Here is a 14,825-nt window from a genome sequence, read left to right as displayed (position 1 = left end):
TTCTTGGTCATTTTCCTTCCATACTAGTGCCAGAGGCCAGAAAGGGTGTGGGGGCAAGAGTCTGATCCAAGCTGAGATGCTAGGCACCACCCATTCCTCTGAGGTCTGATGCTACCATACGATGGGACCAAGTCCCCAGATGGATAGGGAGACTGAAGTTCAAGGTCAGAAGGGACTGGCTCAAAGGCCACGGGGTAGCTTCCTCAGCCTGAGTTTCTCCCTGGGTGGGGCCCTGCCCTCAGCAGGTGGTTGTGGCTCTGGGGCAGAGTCAGGTGTCTGAGGCTTTAGTGGAGAGAGGGCAATGGCTGCCCCAGCTGCCTCCCACCAAGGAGGACAGGGTGCCTCCAGCCTCCACCCCACACCCTGGCTGCAGCTCTAACTCACTCCTCATCACTCAATGCCTTTATTAAAAAAAAACAAAAACAAAAACAAAAATATTGAGACCGGGTCTTGCTATGTTGCCCAGCCTGGTCTTGAACTCCTGCACTCAGGGATTCCTCCTGCCTTGGCCTCCCAAAGTTCAAAGCCCTTTATCAAATCCAAACTACTGTTGCCTGCCCTTCCCCACCCACCGACCCAGCCCCTTTCCCAATCCACCCTCCTCCCCAACCCCGGTAGGAACTCTATCCTCAACACCCAAGTCGTTTTCCTTCTCCCTGACTGCACAGTCTGTTCATTCTGTCCAGAGAGAGGACAGTAGCTCACCCTCAGCTTCAGCCTTAGTCCCGGGCACTGGCTTCTGGCCCTCACATGACCCTGTCACTGCTAGCCCCACTGACAACACGAGGTCACTGAGGCTTGGAGAGGTAACTGGCTGAAGAATAGTTGTGTGCACAGCTGAGGCTTGAACTCAGATCTGACTCAATGACTCCCTCTGCCAAGGGAAATCCTATCCATTTTGTGAGATCCCATCCAAACGTCACCTCCTCTGTGAAGCTCTCCCTGGTTTCCCCAGATATAACTTCTGTTCAGAGACAGTCTCCTCCCCACTCTCTGCAGGCTGTGAGCTCCTTTAAGGCGGGGACACAAAGCAGTGATCCTGTGCATGTGGGGTCTGGGAGCTGGGGCTCAGGTGACAGCCCCTGACACATTGATTATCCCCTGCCCGGTCAGCTGAGCAGGAGTGGGACTCCTGTTACAGTCAGGGATGGAACTGGGCTGAGCTGAGAAGAGGGAAAGGTCATGCAGGGCACTTCTGAGGCAAGGGGGGGCGGGCGGAGGGGGTGAGGTGACGTGAGGTGGGTGCAGAAGGAGAGGCCCCAGGATGGTCTAAACAGTACTGGGCATTTTCACAGCTCCCATTTCTCAGTTTCTTCACTGAATCCTCCGCATATGGCAGGTCCATTTCACAACCAGGAAAACTAAGCTCAGAAAGGGGTGAAATGACTTGCCCAAAGTCACAAAGCTTGAGCTCAGATTCCCAGTCTCCCAGACCAAGTCCAGGGGGAGGTAGTAAGTACAGAATTGATAGTACAAGCCTTTCCCCAGGTCTTAGAAAGTACAGAATTAAATTGAAGGACAGAGATAGAAGAATCAAAACCTGAACCTCTGAGACAAAGCCTTTCCCCAGGTCTTTAGTACTCCCTCCAGGGGGAGGGAGTACTAAAGGCTTAGTACTGTTAATTCTGTACTTACTAAGACTTCAGGAAAGGCAGGAGCTGGGGGATCACAGGCTTTGAGAGACCCTTGAGGACTGAACTACCAGCACACACCTGTGCATACCCTTAACCTCAGCTTGAACCCTTCTGTGCACGGGGAACTCACCACTTTCTGAGGAAGCCCTGGACTGCTGCTCAGTCCTGACTGTGGGAATGGGGAAGCAAACGAACACTGCCTGCCTGCTTCATTTACCCTCACACTGACAAGAAAACTGAAGTTCTGAGGCAGCTCAGCCCAGGTCACACATCGGCAGCGTGCAGGGTGGGAATGCGGCCCCTGCATGGCATTTGTTGGCACAGGGCCCGGCTTCCCACTTTCAAGATGACCTGATGGTGTCAACTCGGCCCAGGTCCTGGCTAAGGCGCCGTCTTTTCTCCTCCCTTCCACCCCACGGGCACCCTCGGTGGGCCTGAACCTCTGCCCAGGACTCCAGCCTCCCCAGAGCCCCTTTGAAGGCCTCCTCCTCCCAGGGGGCTTCCCTCCCTCCCACTCCGCCAGGGAAGGAAGTCCCGGCCCCCACCCGCCCAAACGCAGCCCCCTGGATCACACGCATTTCCAGCCGAGGATCCTGTTACTGGAAAAAGAAAATGCTGCTCGCACCTCCCCCTCCGTCTCGTCCTGCCTCATGAGCTTGATGGAGAGAAACTTTGCAAAGGAGTTGGCGCCCACCCGCTCGAGGGGTCCCGGTTCCTTCCCTGAGGTCCACCCACTTGTCCAAGCACCCAAGAGTGGGGAGCCCCTTAAGTTCCTGGAAATGGAAGAAAGAAGTCCGCGGCCAGGGCTGGGAAGGCAAGGTGTGGGAAAGCCAAGATCCACCCTAGGTTACTTTATTGCCCGGCTGCTGAGTCAACTGAGGCACAGTGGGGTAGGAGGTCTCATCTGAGGTGCGGAGAAAGATTCCAGGCTCCCCTCTCCCTGCCCGTGGCTTAAAAGAAGACCCTAGAGCCTCAGGTTCCCCCGGAGAGAGGAGGACTAGGCAGAAGCGGGAGGAGTGGGGGGTCCGGAGACTCAGGAAGGGGCGGATGAGAAAAACCCCCGGCAAATGGCTGGAAGGAAGATGCCGGTCCCTAGCATCCCAGGGCATCAGGTGGCTTAGTGGCCTTGGGAGGGTCTAGGGGTCAGGGGTCGGGGTGGCGCCTACCCCTGGCAGGCCGGGTCCGGCTGCGGGAGCGGCTCCTCTGTCGCTGCAGCCGGGGCCGCCTCAGCAGCCGGTAGTAGTAGGAGGACCTCCCGGTGCTCTTCCTGGCGCTGCCGCCCGCGGACATGCTGCCGCCCGCCGGGCACCGGGCCGGGCCTGGGCGCGCTCACACGGGCCCCATCGGCCGCTCCGGACCGCCCGGCGGGCGCCCCCGCGTTCTCCCGCGCTCGCCCGAGCGGCCGCCAAGGCCCAGGCTGCCCCACAAAGTCGCTCAAACTCCTCCTCCGCCTCCTGCCCACTCCCGCTCCTAGAGCAGCCGGCCCCGCGGCGGGGGCTGGGGACCGGGAGGCCGGGCTGGCACCGGCCCGGAAAGTCAGTGCGGGAGAAATCCCGGCCTGGAGTTAGCGGGACGAGGCGGCCCGGAGTTTCCCCGGGACCCCAGATGGGTTCCCCCGAGGGTCCTGGCTCCTACCCCCGCGCCCGAGGGTTCGACCGTCGACCTGAGGGCGCACCAGGCACCCAATCCCGCCAGCGCGGGTAGACGGTGCACACCTGCTTGTGCGCCCTCCGGAGCCCAGGGCAGGATGCACGCGTGGGGACCGTCACCTTCAATTAGTGTGCGTTCCTGCCCCAGGCTCGCTGGGCTGAGAAAGGACCCTGACTGCTCCGCAGGCCCGGGCCCAGCCAGGTTGAAAGACTTCCCTGTGATGCAGGATACTTGCCTCTTCTTTACATTTTAAAGGTTGCCCCGTCTGATACACATGTCATTTTTATATAATTAAAATTATGGTGTGTGTTTCAAGCACTCAAAGCACTGAAGGCGGGGCAGAATAATCCCTACCCTACTGTAGGGACCAGAAACTCAGGGTGGCATAAGGAAAGGTGCCAACTCCCTCCATTGGATTGGCTGAAAAGCTTTCTCCAAGTCACTCCTCAGCTGAAGAACCTTCCATGGCTCCCCAGAGCACAATGGCAATACGTCTAAACATCCTTCCTTGTTATTTGGACCCCAAATAATCTTGCCCCAACCAAAGTCCCCTCCAGCCTCACCTCCGCTCTCCCTAATTCTCACTTCTCTTTGCTGTGCTGCCAGCAGGGACTGCCTTCTTGGCTATTTTCTCCACCTGATCAAAGTCCACCCTTTCAGGGCCCAGCTCCTCCACCCTTCCCTGACCATGGCCCACAGTGATCTCTCCCTCTCCCCGCCCCTTATCCCTTTAGCAACATTCGTCGTTTAAATTATTAAGACACCTGCCTGAGCTGCACCCTTTGAAGTACAGAGGGGGAAACTGAGGCCTTGGCAAGGAGGTCTTGCCTCAGCCACATGGAAAGTGGCAGAGGCAAGTGGTCTTAGCCTGGGGCTCTCAACATTCAAACTTAGGGGTGGGGGTGAGTGTGAGTCACCGCAGGTGCTTGAAGCCGTCTTGGGGGTCTTCTTCCAGAACAGTGGGAGAAAGGTGGGTCCCTGGAGGGCGCCGGGCCGTCTCGGCAGAAATCCAGGCCGGGTTTTGCACGTCACAGAGGAAGCCCCCTCCCTAGCTCTCTCAGCCAGCGGGGAGGGCCCCTAGTCCGGAGGAGCCCGTCTCACAGCTGGAAGCCAGGCGCCTTCCCTGACCAGGGGGGAGGGGCAGGAGGGGTGTTACTCCACCAAATCCAGTCTGGGAAGTCCGGAGCCGTCAGCTGCCCTGGTCCCCTCTTCCAATCCCACGGGGAAGATGGAAAACCAGGGTGCCCAAGAGGACACCCTTAGCTTCCTTCAGGTTAGGCCAGGGGTGCCCAATCTTTTGGCTTCCCTGGGCCACATTGGAAGAAGAATTGTCAGGCCACATATAAAATACACTCACACTAACCACAGCTGATGATAAAACAAAAACAAAAACAAAAAAACCTCATAATGTTTTAAGAACATGTATGAATCTGTGTTGGGCAGCACTGAAAGCCATCTTGGGCCACATGCAGCCTGTAGAGGTTGCAGGTTGGATAAGCTTGGAGGCATTGCCCTATCTCCTTTCCACAGCAGACATGGTGCAGGAACGTCTTTAAAAAGAAGCCCATGGACAGAGCCCACACGCAGTCACTCAGTCCCCAGGCAAGCTGGGGGGACCTTCTTAGCATGCATCCTCCTCTGGCCAAACCACCAGAACCCAGTTCAGCGCCTCTTCACACAGGTGGGGCTCCGAGCGCCACCTGTCCACACCGTGGCACTTCCAGGGATGACTAACCTCCACAGCCAGGTCCACGGGTTCTGGGGGTGAGGGACTCCCACCCAGGAAGTCCTGCTTAGGGCCGGGGCAACGCTCCTGCTCCCAGGGCCTGAGTTCATCTGGCCCATTTTGTTTCCCAAAGCAGGAACCCTCTGATCAGCCAGGTACTAGTCCCCCCTGGAGGGGACAGGAGGCTCACAGTCAACTCACTGTTATCAGTGGTGTGGGCAAGTGGTCTTGGCCTGGGCCCTCAGATGTCTGAGGAGTATGTGTGGAGGGGAGAGGGAGCAGTGACTTGGAACTCAGGACCTCATCTGTAAACACAGTTGGGCTCCAAAGGTCTGGCATGGTCTCCCCGTTTCAGCTTTTCAAGTTCTTCTCTGTGCCTTAGTTTCCCTACCTACAGGGAGAAGCTATGGACCCCCAATCCATCTGCCTTGTGGAGGAAGGAGGGTCAGCTAGTGAAATGGAGGAAGCTTGTGCATTTCTGCCCTTGGGACGGGAATGGGCATCGCCAACCAGCCCAGCCGAGCATCTCCACGGGCCTGGGGCAGGTACTCGCCAGGTACTGAGTGGGAAGGGGGCAGGGCCAGAGCTAGAAGAGAAAGGGCCCAAGCTCCGTGTCCCTCCTCCTGGCCCAAGACCAGAGCAGATAAAGGCTGCTCCCTGCACAGCCCAGCAGGGGACCTGGAATCAATCTTGCTCAGGAACTAGCTCCCCATCTGCTGCTCCCACCTCCCGCCAGCGCCCCTGTGGTTTCCTCCCTCTGATCAGGAGAAGCCCACTTCCAGTGCCCATCACCACCATTACTACCACTGCTTCCTGTGACAGACCAACAGATCGGGCTTTCCAGCCCTGCCGATGTGAGAGCCTCAGTACCTACAAGGCTAAATGTCTGTCTGGTCTTATTCTGCCACTCCAGAGGGGCTCCTGAATAGGCCCAGCTCCCACCTCTCCCATGTGCTGCTTTATGGGGGACAGGGCTACAGCCCCCAAATCACCCTCGCTCAGTGAACAGACATATTTCTAGGTTTCCCTCAAGACACTCAGTTCAGTGGGTCTGGATGGGGCCTGGAAACATGCGTGTTTAGTGAGTAGGGGCGTGGGTACTGGGGCTGGCTAAATCAGATCTGATGCAACCCCACCAACAGCACCTTCACCCTCCCCTCAAAAGCCTCCCCAGGCAAACTCTCAGAGACCAAGCTGTGCCACAAAGCGACCATCTCCCGCTTGTACCCCAACCCATTCCAGAGCCCTTGGTCATCCTCCAAACACTCTTTCCCACTACCAGTCTTCGCCCTGTTGGTGGGACCTGGACGGCTGCCACCAAGCTCTTCCCTCTGCACCCACCTGGTGAATTCCTGCTTACCCTTCAGGACCCAGCTCAAGCATCCCCTCCTTTATTTTTATTTTTATTTTTTAAATTTTTTATTTCCATAGGTTTTTGGGGAACAGTTGGTATTTGGTTACGTGAGTAAGTTCTTTAGTGGTGATTTGTGAGATTTTGGTGCACCCATATCCCAAGCAGTATACACTAAACCCAATTTGTAGTCTTTTATCCCTCACCCCCTTTCCACCTATTCCCCAAGTTCCTAAAGTCCACTGTGTCATTTTTCTGCCTTTGCATCCTCATAACTTAGCTCCCACTTATGAGTGAAAATATACAATGTTTGGTGTTCCTTTCCTGAGTTACTTCACTTAGAGTAATATTCTCCAATTCTCATCCAGGTTGCTGGGAATGCCATTAATTCACTCCTTTTTATGGCAGAGTAGTATTCCATCATATATATATGCACATACATATATATGTCTGTATATACATATATATGTGTATATATATACATGATGGAATAAATAAAGGTCTGGTCTTATTCTGCCACCTCCAGAGGGGCTCCTCAATAGGCCCAGCTCCCACCCCTCCCATGTGCTTCTTTAGGGGGGACAGGGCTGCAGTCCCCAAATCACCCTCACTCAGTACCCTATAGGTATTGAGGCTTTCACATCAGCAGGGCTGGAAAGCTCAATCTGTATGTATATGTGTGTGTATATATATATTTTATATATATTTCATATATATCTCTCTCTCACAGTTTCTTTATCCACTCATTGATTGATGGGCATTTGACTTGGTTCCACATTTTTGCAATTGCAAATTGAAGCACCCCCTCCTTTAAAAAGTCTACTCTGACTCCAAGGACAGACACCCTCCTCCTGGCTCCTGGTATACCCCACTAGTCAGTTTGAATAATGGGGACACAGGAGGCTACTTGTGACGACCAGGGAGGGATGGACCCAAAAAATTCCCCTCTGGGCAGAAAACCATCAGCATCCCTGCTGGAAAAGCAGCAGTGGGTGGCATCAGGGCTGGGCTGAAAGTCCAGGTACATCATGGGCCAGGCCAGGGCTGGGTCAGCAGGGTCACCAGATGCAGGGGAGGGAGGCTAGCCCAAGGCAGTCTTGAATCCCTCTGGGGTGTCAGGGTTGACTGAGGTCAATGAGAAAAGATAAAAAGATTTTTAAAAAGCGTATTGCCAAAATTACCTTTGAAAAGCCTTAAACTGCCCATAAAGCATAGTTTTTCCTCCAGTCTTAAGACAGATCACCCATTTCTGCAGCTGAGCATAAAACAGAAGAGCACAGCCTTCATCGACAGGCCATTCTGTACAGAGGGGATGATAACAGCAACCACAACCAGTTATCTTCAAACACCAGCCTCCCCCAGGGGAAGAGAGATGGTCATGCATGGGGCACTACAGAAACCCAAGGCTTCTTAACAGAGGAGGGTTACAAGTTTGACCTCGAGAGGTTTGAGGGTGGAGTTTAGGTTTAATCCTAATCATGGTAGCTGAGCTGCATCTAGCATGCACTATGTCCCAGGTCCTATTCTCGGCATTTTACCCACATCATCTCATTTAATTTCAGAATAATCCTAAGAAGCAGATGGTTATTTCTTTCTCCAAAAGAAATGTCAAGAGGCAGAACGAGGGTAGGTGAGTTCCCTAAAGTCACAGGGCTTGCACTAGGAGGCAAGATTTGAACCCAGGGGGCTGAAAGGAGCAAAGATCATAAGGTTGAGCAGTACTGAATGCAGAGACAGGGAGTGGAAACAGTCTGGAACTTTCTTTAACAGCTAGCTTTGTCAAGGGACAGGAGGAGGCTAGGGGCGACAGGAGTCCTGACAGGGGAAGCATCGGAGCCCACACCAGTCCCCACACAATGGGTGTCTGGAAGGCTCAGAGCTGTCAGGTTTCCTGTTGGGACGAGGGTGGGTGGTGGTGACCGGTGAAGTCCCCAGCCAGGCAGTCCTGCACACATCCGCCTCCAAGGACAGTGTCAACCTTTCAGTCTCTGGATCTCTGGGCAGGGGTGGGGGTGGGGGAACAGGGGACACTCATGGTTAAGGTCATGGCCTCTGCCCCAGGAGGTGGCCTGTCTGGCAGGCAATGACGACTTCCTGCATCCACTGTTCCTCCAGGAATAAGGCTGGACCAGGAGCAGGATCTTCACTAGGAAGAAGGGGGAGACTGGGGCCAGGTCACCCCATTCGGGGAAAAGCATAGACAAGCTCCGTGAGGTCACGCTAAAGCACTCCAGGCTGGCCAGGCGACCACCGCTGCCACCGCCCCCCGCAGACTTCCTCCCAAAGGCCACCGATATATTTAATGACATGACATCCTTTGCAGAAAACGGTGCAGTCAGGGACAAGATGACCCCAGGCTTGGATGGCTCTGCCCCTCTCAACACAGGCGGAAGCTGGGGACCAGTCAAGCGTGGACATCTGAACACACACAGACAGCGCCTCAGGGAGTGTGAGTGCTTTTCCAATCAAGTCACCCAGGGCTGGGCCGAGGGCAGAGCCCTCGGGAGAGGCCAGGGCTCTAAGAGGGGGTCACCATGTGATATCTCTGGGTCTCAGGTTTCCACGTGTTAAATGGAGATGTGACAGCTCTGCTCAGCTCACCTCCAGATATTCCATCAGGATCTAAAAATCTCCCCATTCCCCAAACCACCACCTACAGGTCCCCTCCAGTCCTCCGGAAGCCCAGAGAAGAGGACACGCACATCTCCCTCGTACATGTCGGCAGCCTGTCATAAAGCCCCGGAATGTCCGAGGTAGAAGGAACCTTGAGAGAAACTGATGAACTGGGGAAGCTGAGGCCCTCAAAATCAGCTGCTTGCCCAGAGGACCCTCCCTAACCCATGGCAAAGCAGAATCTGGCATCAACTCTGCAACCAACGAGGGTCTGGCTGACTCTCTCACCCCAGCACAGAGCAGTCAGGGTGGGGCAGCATCTCTCCCTGAAGATGGGAAAGTGAGGCCAAGGGAAGGAGCGACTCACCCAGGGTCACACATGGGGCTGGGGATTAGGGTGGGCTCCACCTTGGAACCTAAATACAGCTGCCAAGACCACCTCTCCCAGAATGCCTGCTGCCTTCTGCCCACAGGAGCCCTGGGCTTCCACTCCACACTGGCTGCCCTGAAGTTGAGGGCTCCAATCCTGTGGCCCAGGGGAGACTAATCCACTCTCCAGGCCCCAGCCCCAGCCCTCTTTCCTCACCCCAACCCTAGCAGCCAGCATTTCAGCCCAGATGGCCAAGCCTGGAGCCACTCTCTCTGTGTACTTCCTCTCCCTGCCCTGACCCAGAAACGCTGCCAAGCTCCAGGTGGGCCCCGGGCCCCAGTGAGGCCCACACTCCCTCCTTTCTCCCTGGCCCAGGCCTGGGGCTGAGGTTCCAGGTCTCTGGGCTTCCTCCTCCCCCTTCAGTATGGGCCCAGACAGCTCCGCACCCACTGGGAAACCAGAGGGGGTGGCATATGATCCCAGTGTGAGGTCACTGAGCCCCCTCCCTTCTCAAGCAGGCCTGCCTGGTCATCTGTGAACCATTTCGTAGCTGGCACTGGCCTAGGTTCCAGGGGAGGGCCTTACTCAACTCCTGCAGAGCCCACAGAGGAGGATAGCTGAATGGGCCACCGTAGTCAGCTCTTAGGAAGCCCCCATCCAGGTGCGGCATTTGGAGTGATGAGCCTTGCCCTCTTTGCTGTGTGACCCCATATCAGTGCCTCACCTCTCTGTGCCTCCATTTCCTAAGGTGTAAAGGGGTATACAAATGTTTTGTGAGGTTGTGGAAGAGTCAAATAACATAGTGGATCAAAGCCTTGTGTATAAACTGACAAGCTTCCCCTCCTGGCTCTTTTCTTTTCTTTTCTCTTTCTCTCTCTTTTTTTTTTTTTTTTTTTTTTTTTTGAGACAGAGTCTTGCTCTTGTTGCCCAGGCTGAAGTGCAATGGCGCGATCGTGGCTCACTGCAACCTCCACCTCCCAGGTTCAAACAATTCTCCTGCCTCAGCCTCCTGAGTAACTGCGATTACAGGCATGTGCCACCATGCCCGGCTAATTTTTGTAGAGACAGGGTTTCGCCATATTGGCCAGACTGGTCTGGAACGCCTGACCTCAGGTGATCCACCTGCCTCAGCCTCCCAAAGTGCTGGGATTACAGGTGTGAGCCACTGCGCCCAGCCTTTCTTTACTTCTTTCTCTTTCTTTCCTTCCCTTCTTTCTTCTTCCTTCCTTCTTTGCTTCCTCTTTTTTTTCTTTTTTTTTTTTTTGACAAGGCCTCTCTCTGTTGCCCAGGCTGAAATGCAGTGGTGGGATTATAGCTCACTGCGACCTCGAGTGCCTGGGCTCATGTGACCCTCCTGCCTCAGCCTACCGAGCAGCTAGGACTATAGACGTGTGTGCCACCATGCCTGGCTAATTTTTTAACTTTTTGGTAGATACAGGGTCTTGCCATGATGCTGAGACTGGTCTTGAACTCCTGGCCTTAAGTGATTCTCCCACCTTATTGTCCCAAAGCACTGGGATTATAGGTTTGAGCCACCACGCCTAGCCTTGGCTATTTCTTTTCTCACTAATTTGTGGATTCATTGAGAGGACAGTTCAGAGCTGATCAGTATAGCTCCCAGTCCAGAGCAGGCTCTTAGCAACACTGGGAGAGATGATGGCAACGTTCGAAAAAAGTGGTTGGGCCTATCTGACCTGGAGTCAGCACTGAGAGAATCTGGAAGAGGGAGAAGTCCTGGAAGACTGCCTGGAGGAGGAGACACTGGCATGGAGCTAGACGACCGAGTAGGAGTTGACTGGGTAGAGAGCAGAAGAGTATATTCTTGGAGGGAGAGACAGCATGAGAAAAGCCCCAGAGATGGAAATGAGCAAAGCATGTACTGGAGACAGTGGGTAAAATGGTGAGGCTGGAGCAGAGGATACAGTGGGGACTGGGGAGCAGGCTATGTGAGGGGTGAGATCAGGGAGAAGAGACAGGGAGATAGATCCAAGTTGGGGTGAGGCCCAGGCAGCTTCTCCAGAAGGCAAGAAGAGATGTGGTAAGGACAGAACTCTGGTGGGAGATCTGGGCTTGAGGCTTAGATTTGTCACTGTGTGGCTGTGCAACCTTGAATAAGTCACAGTGCCTCTCTGATCCTCCCTCTGCAACCATGAAAGAAGGGGCTGGCTCTTTATGGCAGGCTTACAGGTGTGAGGCTGGACTGCATGCCATTAACTACATTGGGAGCATTCAGAAACAGATTCCAGGGCGCCCCTCCCAGCATGCCTGAATCCAGATTTTGATGGGTAGGACCAAGGAATCTGTATTCTTAAAAGAGCTTTCTAGTGGCTTTCTTGGGGAGCCACTGGCTAAGATAGTTCTAGACTCAGCTTGATACCTTTTCAATCTCTGAATGTGCCAAACGTGGTCCCTCCTCAGGGCCTTTGCATCTCTGGTTCCTGCTACCTCATTCCCACAAACCCTAGATCTTCAGATGGGCAGCCCCTTCCTGTCATTCAGGCCTCAGCTCAAATGTCACACCCTCAGAGACCTTCCCTAGACATCTTATCTCAAGTGCCTTTGCCCCAGTCTCTCCATGATATCCCACGGCCCTGTTTTATTTTCTTCCACTTATCGCTTCCTGAAACTATCTAATCTGTGTATTCAGATGTTCATTAATTTGTCTCCCCAAACGTTAATGAGGACAGGATCCCTGTGAGTCCAGTTCACAGCCATATGCCCAGTGCATAGAATAGCACTCAATAAATGTGTGATGAACGAGGTGAATGAAGGAAGCTGGGCTCAAAGTTCCTGATCTTTTTTTTTTTTTTTTTTTTAAGAAAACAAGCTGTGGTTCCAGCACTTTGGAAGGCCAAGAGAGGAAGATCACTTGAGCCCAGGAGTTTGAGACCAGCCCTGGCAACATAGTGAGACCCCTGTCTGTACAAAAAAAAAAAAAGCCAGGTGCGGTGGATCACGCCTATAATCGCAGCACTTTGGGAGGCCGAGGCAGGCAGATCACCTGAGGTCAGGAGTTCAAGACCAGCCTGGCCAGCAATGGTGAAATCCCATCTGGAAGCTGAGGCACGAGAATTGTTTGAGCCCAGGAAGCAGAGGTTGCAGTGAGCTGAGACTGCACCACTGCACTCCAGCCTGGGCGACAGAGTGAGACTGTCTCAATAATAATAATTTTAAAAATTAGCCAGGCATGGTGGTGTGTGCCTGTAGTCCCAGTTACTAGGGAGGCTGAGGTGAGAGGATTGCTTGAGCCAGGGAGGTTGAGGCTACAGTGAGCTATGATCGTGTCACTCTACTCCAGCCTGGGCATCAAAGGAAGACCCTGTCAAAAAAAAAGAAAGAGAAAGAAAGAAAGAGAGAGGGGAAGGAAGGAAGGAAGGGAGGGAGGGAGGGAGGGAGGGAGGGAGGGAGGGAGGAAGGAAGGAAGGAAGGAAGGAAGGAAGGAAGGAAGGAAGGAAGGAAGGAAGGAAGGAAGGAAGGAAGGAAGGCTGGCTGGTTGTGGGACCAGGAACAACTGATCTACCTCATGGAGCCTGGTGTGACACATGGATGGCAGGCTGGAAAGTTTATTTTTGAGTGGCAGCTGAGGATGGTCAGGAGGCCAGGGTGCAAATCCTGACCATGAAGGAGCTGGCACAGAGTTTGCACTCGGTGAATAAATGAATGGATGAATAAATGCCTTCACTTTGCTATGTGCTTTTGAACAAGGCTCCTCTGGCTCACAGCCCCAGCCTCCCCTCCTACAAAATGGGGTTGGCCTGGGTGGCTGTTCAAGGCCATTGGGTATTGACACTCAGAGCCTCTGTGTCCAGTCTGGAACATAAATGGGAGCCATAGCTGGTGTTAGAGGAGAGGCAAGCACTGCCGGAGCCACGGTTCTCACCTTTACTGGCCCTTCCTGAGGATCCCACCTGGCCCATAGCTGGCATCCTAAGGCCGTGTAGGTGGGAATTACATGGACCTTCTGCCATCCTCATTCCTCAAATCCCCTTGGGAGTGAGAACAGTCCTGCTCCCATCCTGGGAAGAGCATTTTGTCTGAAAATTCCACCAGGGAAACGAGGAAGGGTTGGGCCCCTATAATTTATGCACCTGCTCAAACAGGAAGTAGCAGAAAGTTTGGGGCCAAGAAAAACAAGCTCAATGTCATCCTGGAAATCAGCATCCCCCATAGCTAGGGACTCACCCCATCCCAGGAGGAGCTCTCTTGGCAATTAACGATTAACATAGACAGATGGAGTATAAAGAGGGGATGGCCCAGGACCCACCCTTTAGCCTGTCACCAAAGGCTTAAGAGGAAGCAAAATTCATCTAGTCTTGTCTGGCATACCTTTGGTGACAGGGAGCTCACTACCAAACCAGCCCCCCATTGCCCTGAGACAGTATGAAAGTGAAGCTGCCTTCCCACAACTGGGACCTGCAGAAGGGCCTCAAGAGAGCTAGTGGTCAGCCCACTCTCAAGTCAGAGGCCAAGAGGCTCAGGACGGGCCCCACCCCACACCGTAGGCCTGCCCACAGGTTCCCAGCAACTGAGGAAGCTGTAGCAGGCAAAGTAAGGAAGGGCCAATTGGAGAGTTGGGGTTGGAGTTTAGCCTGCAGCCCAACCCCTAGTCCCTCCTGACTCTGATGCTGGACTTGGGGAGGGGCCGACCTCTGACTGATCCTTATTTAAAAGCCCAGAGGACATGGTGTGGGGGGAGGCGGGGAGGCCTGAATTCACCCTAATCCCACTGAGAGTCCTGGGGAGGCAGCCTGGGTGACAGAGCCTTCTGTCCTCTTCCCCTGCAGCCTCTGCCCCTGGGAAGCCGTAAGGAAGTTTCACAATGTTCTGGGCCTGCTTTCTCTGACATCGCATTTCTTGTGTCCTCCTGGTGCTCCCTCTCTCATTGTCGCCCCCCTGACACAGGCTCCCATGCACGAACAGGCTCGCCTTCCCACCCAAGCCCACACCTGCCTCTCCCCAACGGTGGGCTCTTTGTAGATCCCCGCTGCCCCGCCCAGGCCCACACAGCAGCGGAGAGCCCTCAGCAGATGCTGATCCGCACTGCTCCCTGCTGGGCTATGGAGCCCTAGGATAAAGTCCCCCTTGCCCCAGGCATCACCCAGGACTCCCAGGGATCCTGGGACTATGTCCAGGGTAGACCCCTGAGTGGTATGGCATAGGGTTCCAGTCTCCTAGGCAACGTGGGCCAGCCTACCCCATGCCCTCTGGGCCCCTGTTCTCCTGGTACAAAGAAGGGGATGCCCAGAACCTCAGATCTCGGACTTTAAGACGCTTCAGTCCCCTGGGATGTGGGTCAAAGTGCAGACACTTGGGCCCACCCGGCAGAGTCTAGGTTAGCCAGTCTGCGGAACAGCCCAGGAGTCTGCATTTTTCATCAGCGGGCAGTGGGCCCACAGGTGATTCCGAAGCAAGTCATCTGTGGGCCGCACTGAGCCTCACTCGCCCACCTGTTGCTCTCTCTCAGGCTTTGAGACCACAGCC

The 14,825-nt window shown here is 54.5% G+C and overlaps 1 protein-coding gene and 1 long non-coding RNA gene across 7 annotated transcripts in view; one reads left to right on the top strand and one right to left on the bottom strand.

Annotated features, from left to right (window-relative positions):
* The window catches only part of DAB2I (DAB2 interacting protein), a 217,053-nt gene that overhangs the window by 129,460 nt on the left and 72,768 nt on the right, over positions 1-14,825 (bottom strand). For 3 of the 6 annotated variants that reach the window (XM_011750484.3, XM_011750487.3, XM_011750485.3), the window contains exon 1: positions 2,801-2,958. The exons of 2 other annotated variants lie outside the window; for them this stretch is intronic. In XM_011750484.3, the coding sequence (XP_011748786.3) occupies positions 2,801-2,924 (124 nt within the window). In that variant the 5' untranslated portion in view covers positions 2,925-2,958. Of the gene's footprint in view, positions 1-2,800; positions 2,960-14,825 lie in introns of those variants that run through there. One more of the 6 variants, XM_011750491.3, reaches the window with a different exon arrangement.
* On the top strand, positions 7,897-9,133 carry LOC139358213 (uncharacterized). Its single transcript, XR_011612837.1, has 3 exons — positions 7,897-7,987; positions 8,685-8,810; positions 9,021-9,133. It is a non-coding gene; the product is annotated as an uncharacterized lncRNA (long non-coding RNA).

Source organism: Macaca nemestrina, chromosome 14 (genome assembly GCF_043159975.1).
Source record: "Macaca nemestrina isolate mMacNem1 chromosome 14, mMacNem.hap1, whole genome shotgun sequence".
NCBI classification, from domain to species: Eukaryota; Metazoa; Chordata; class Mammalia; order Primates; family Cercopithecidae; genus Macaca; species Macaca nemestrina.
The sequence above is the reverse complement of the archived record's forward strand: the minus strand, read 5'-3'. Positions and strand labels throughout refer to the sequence as shown.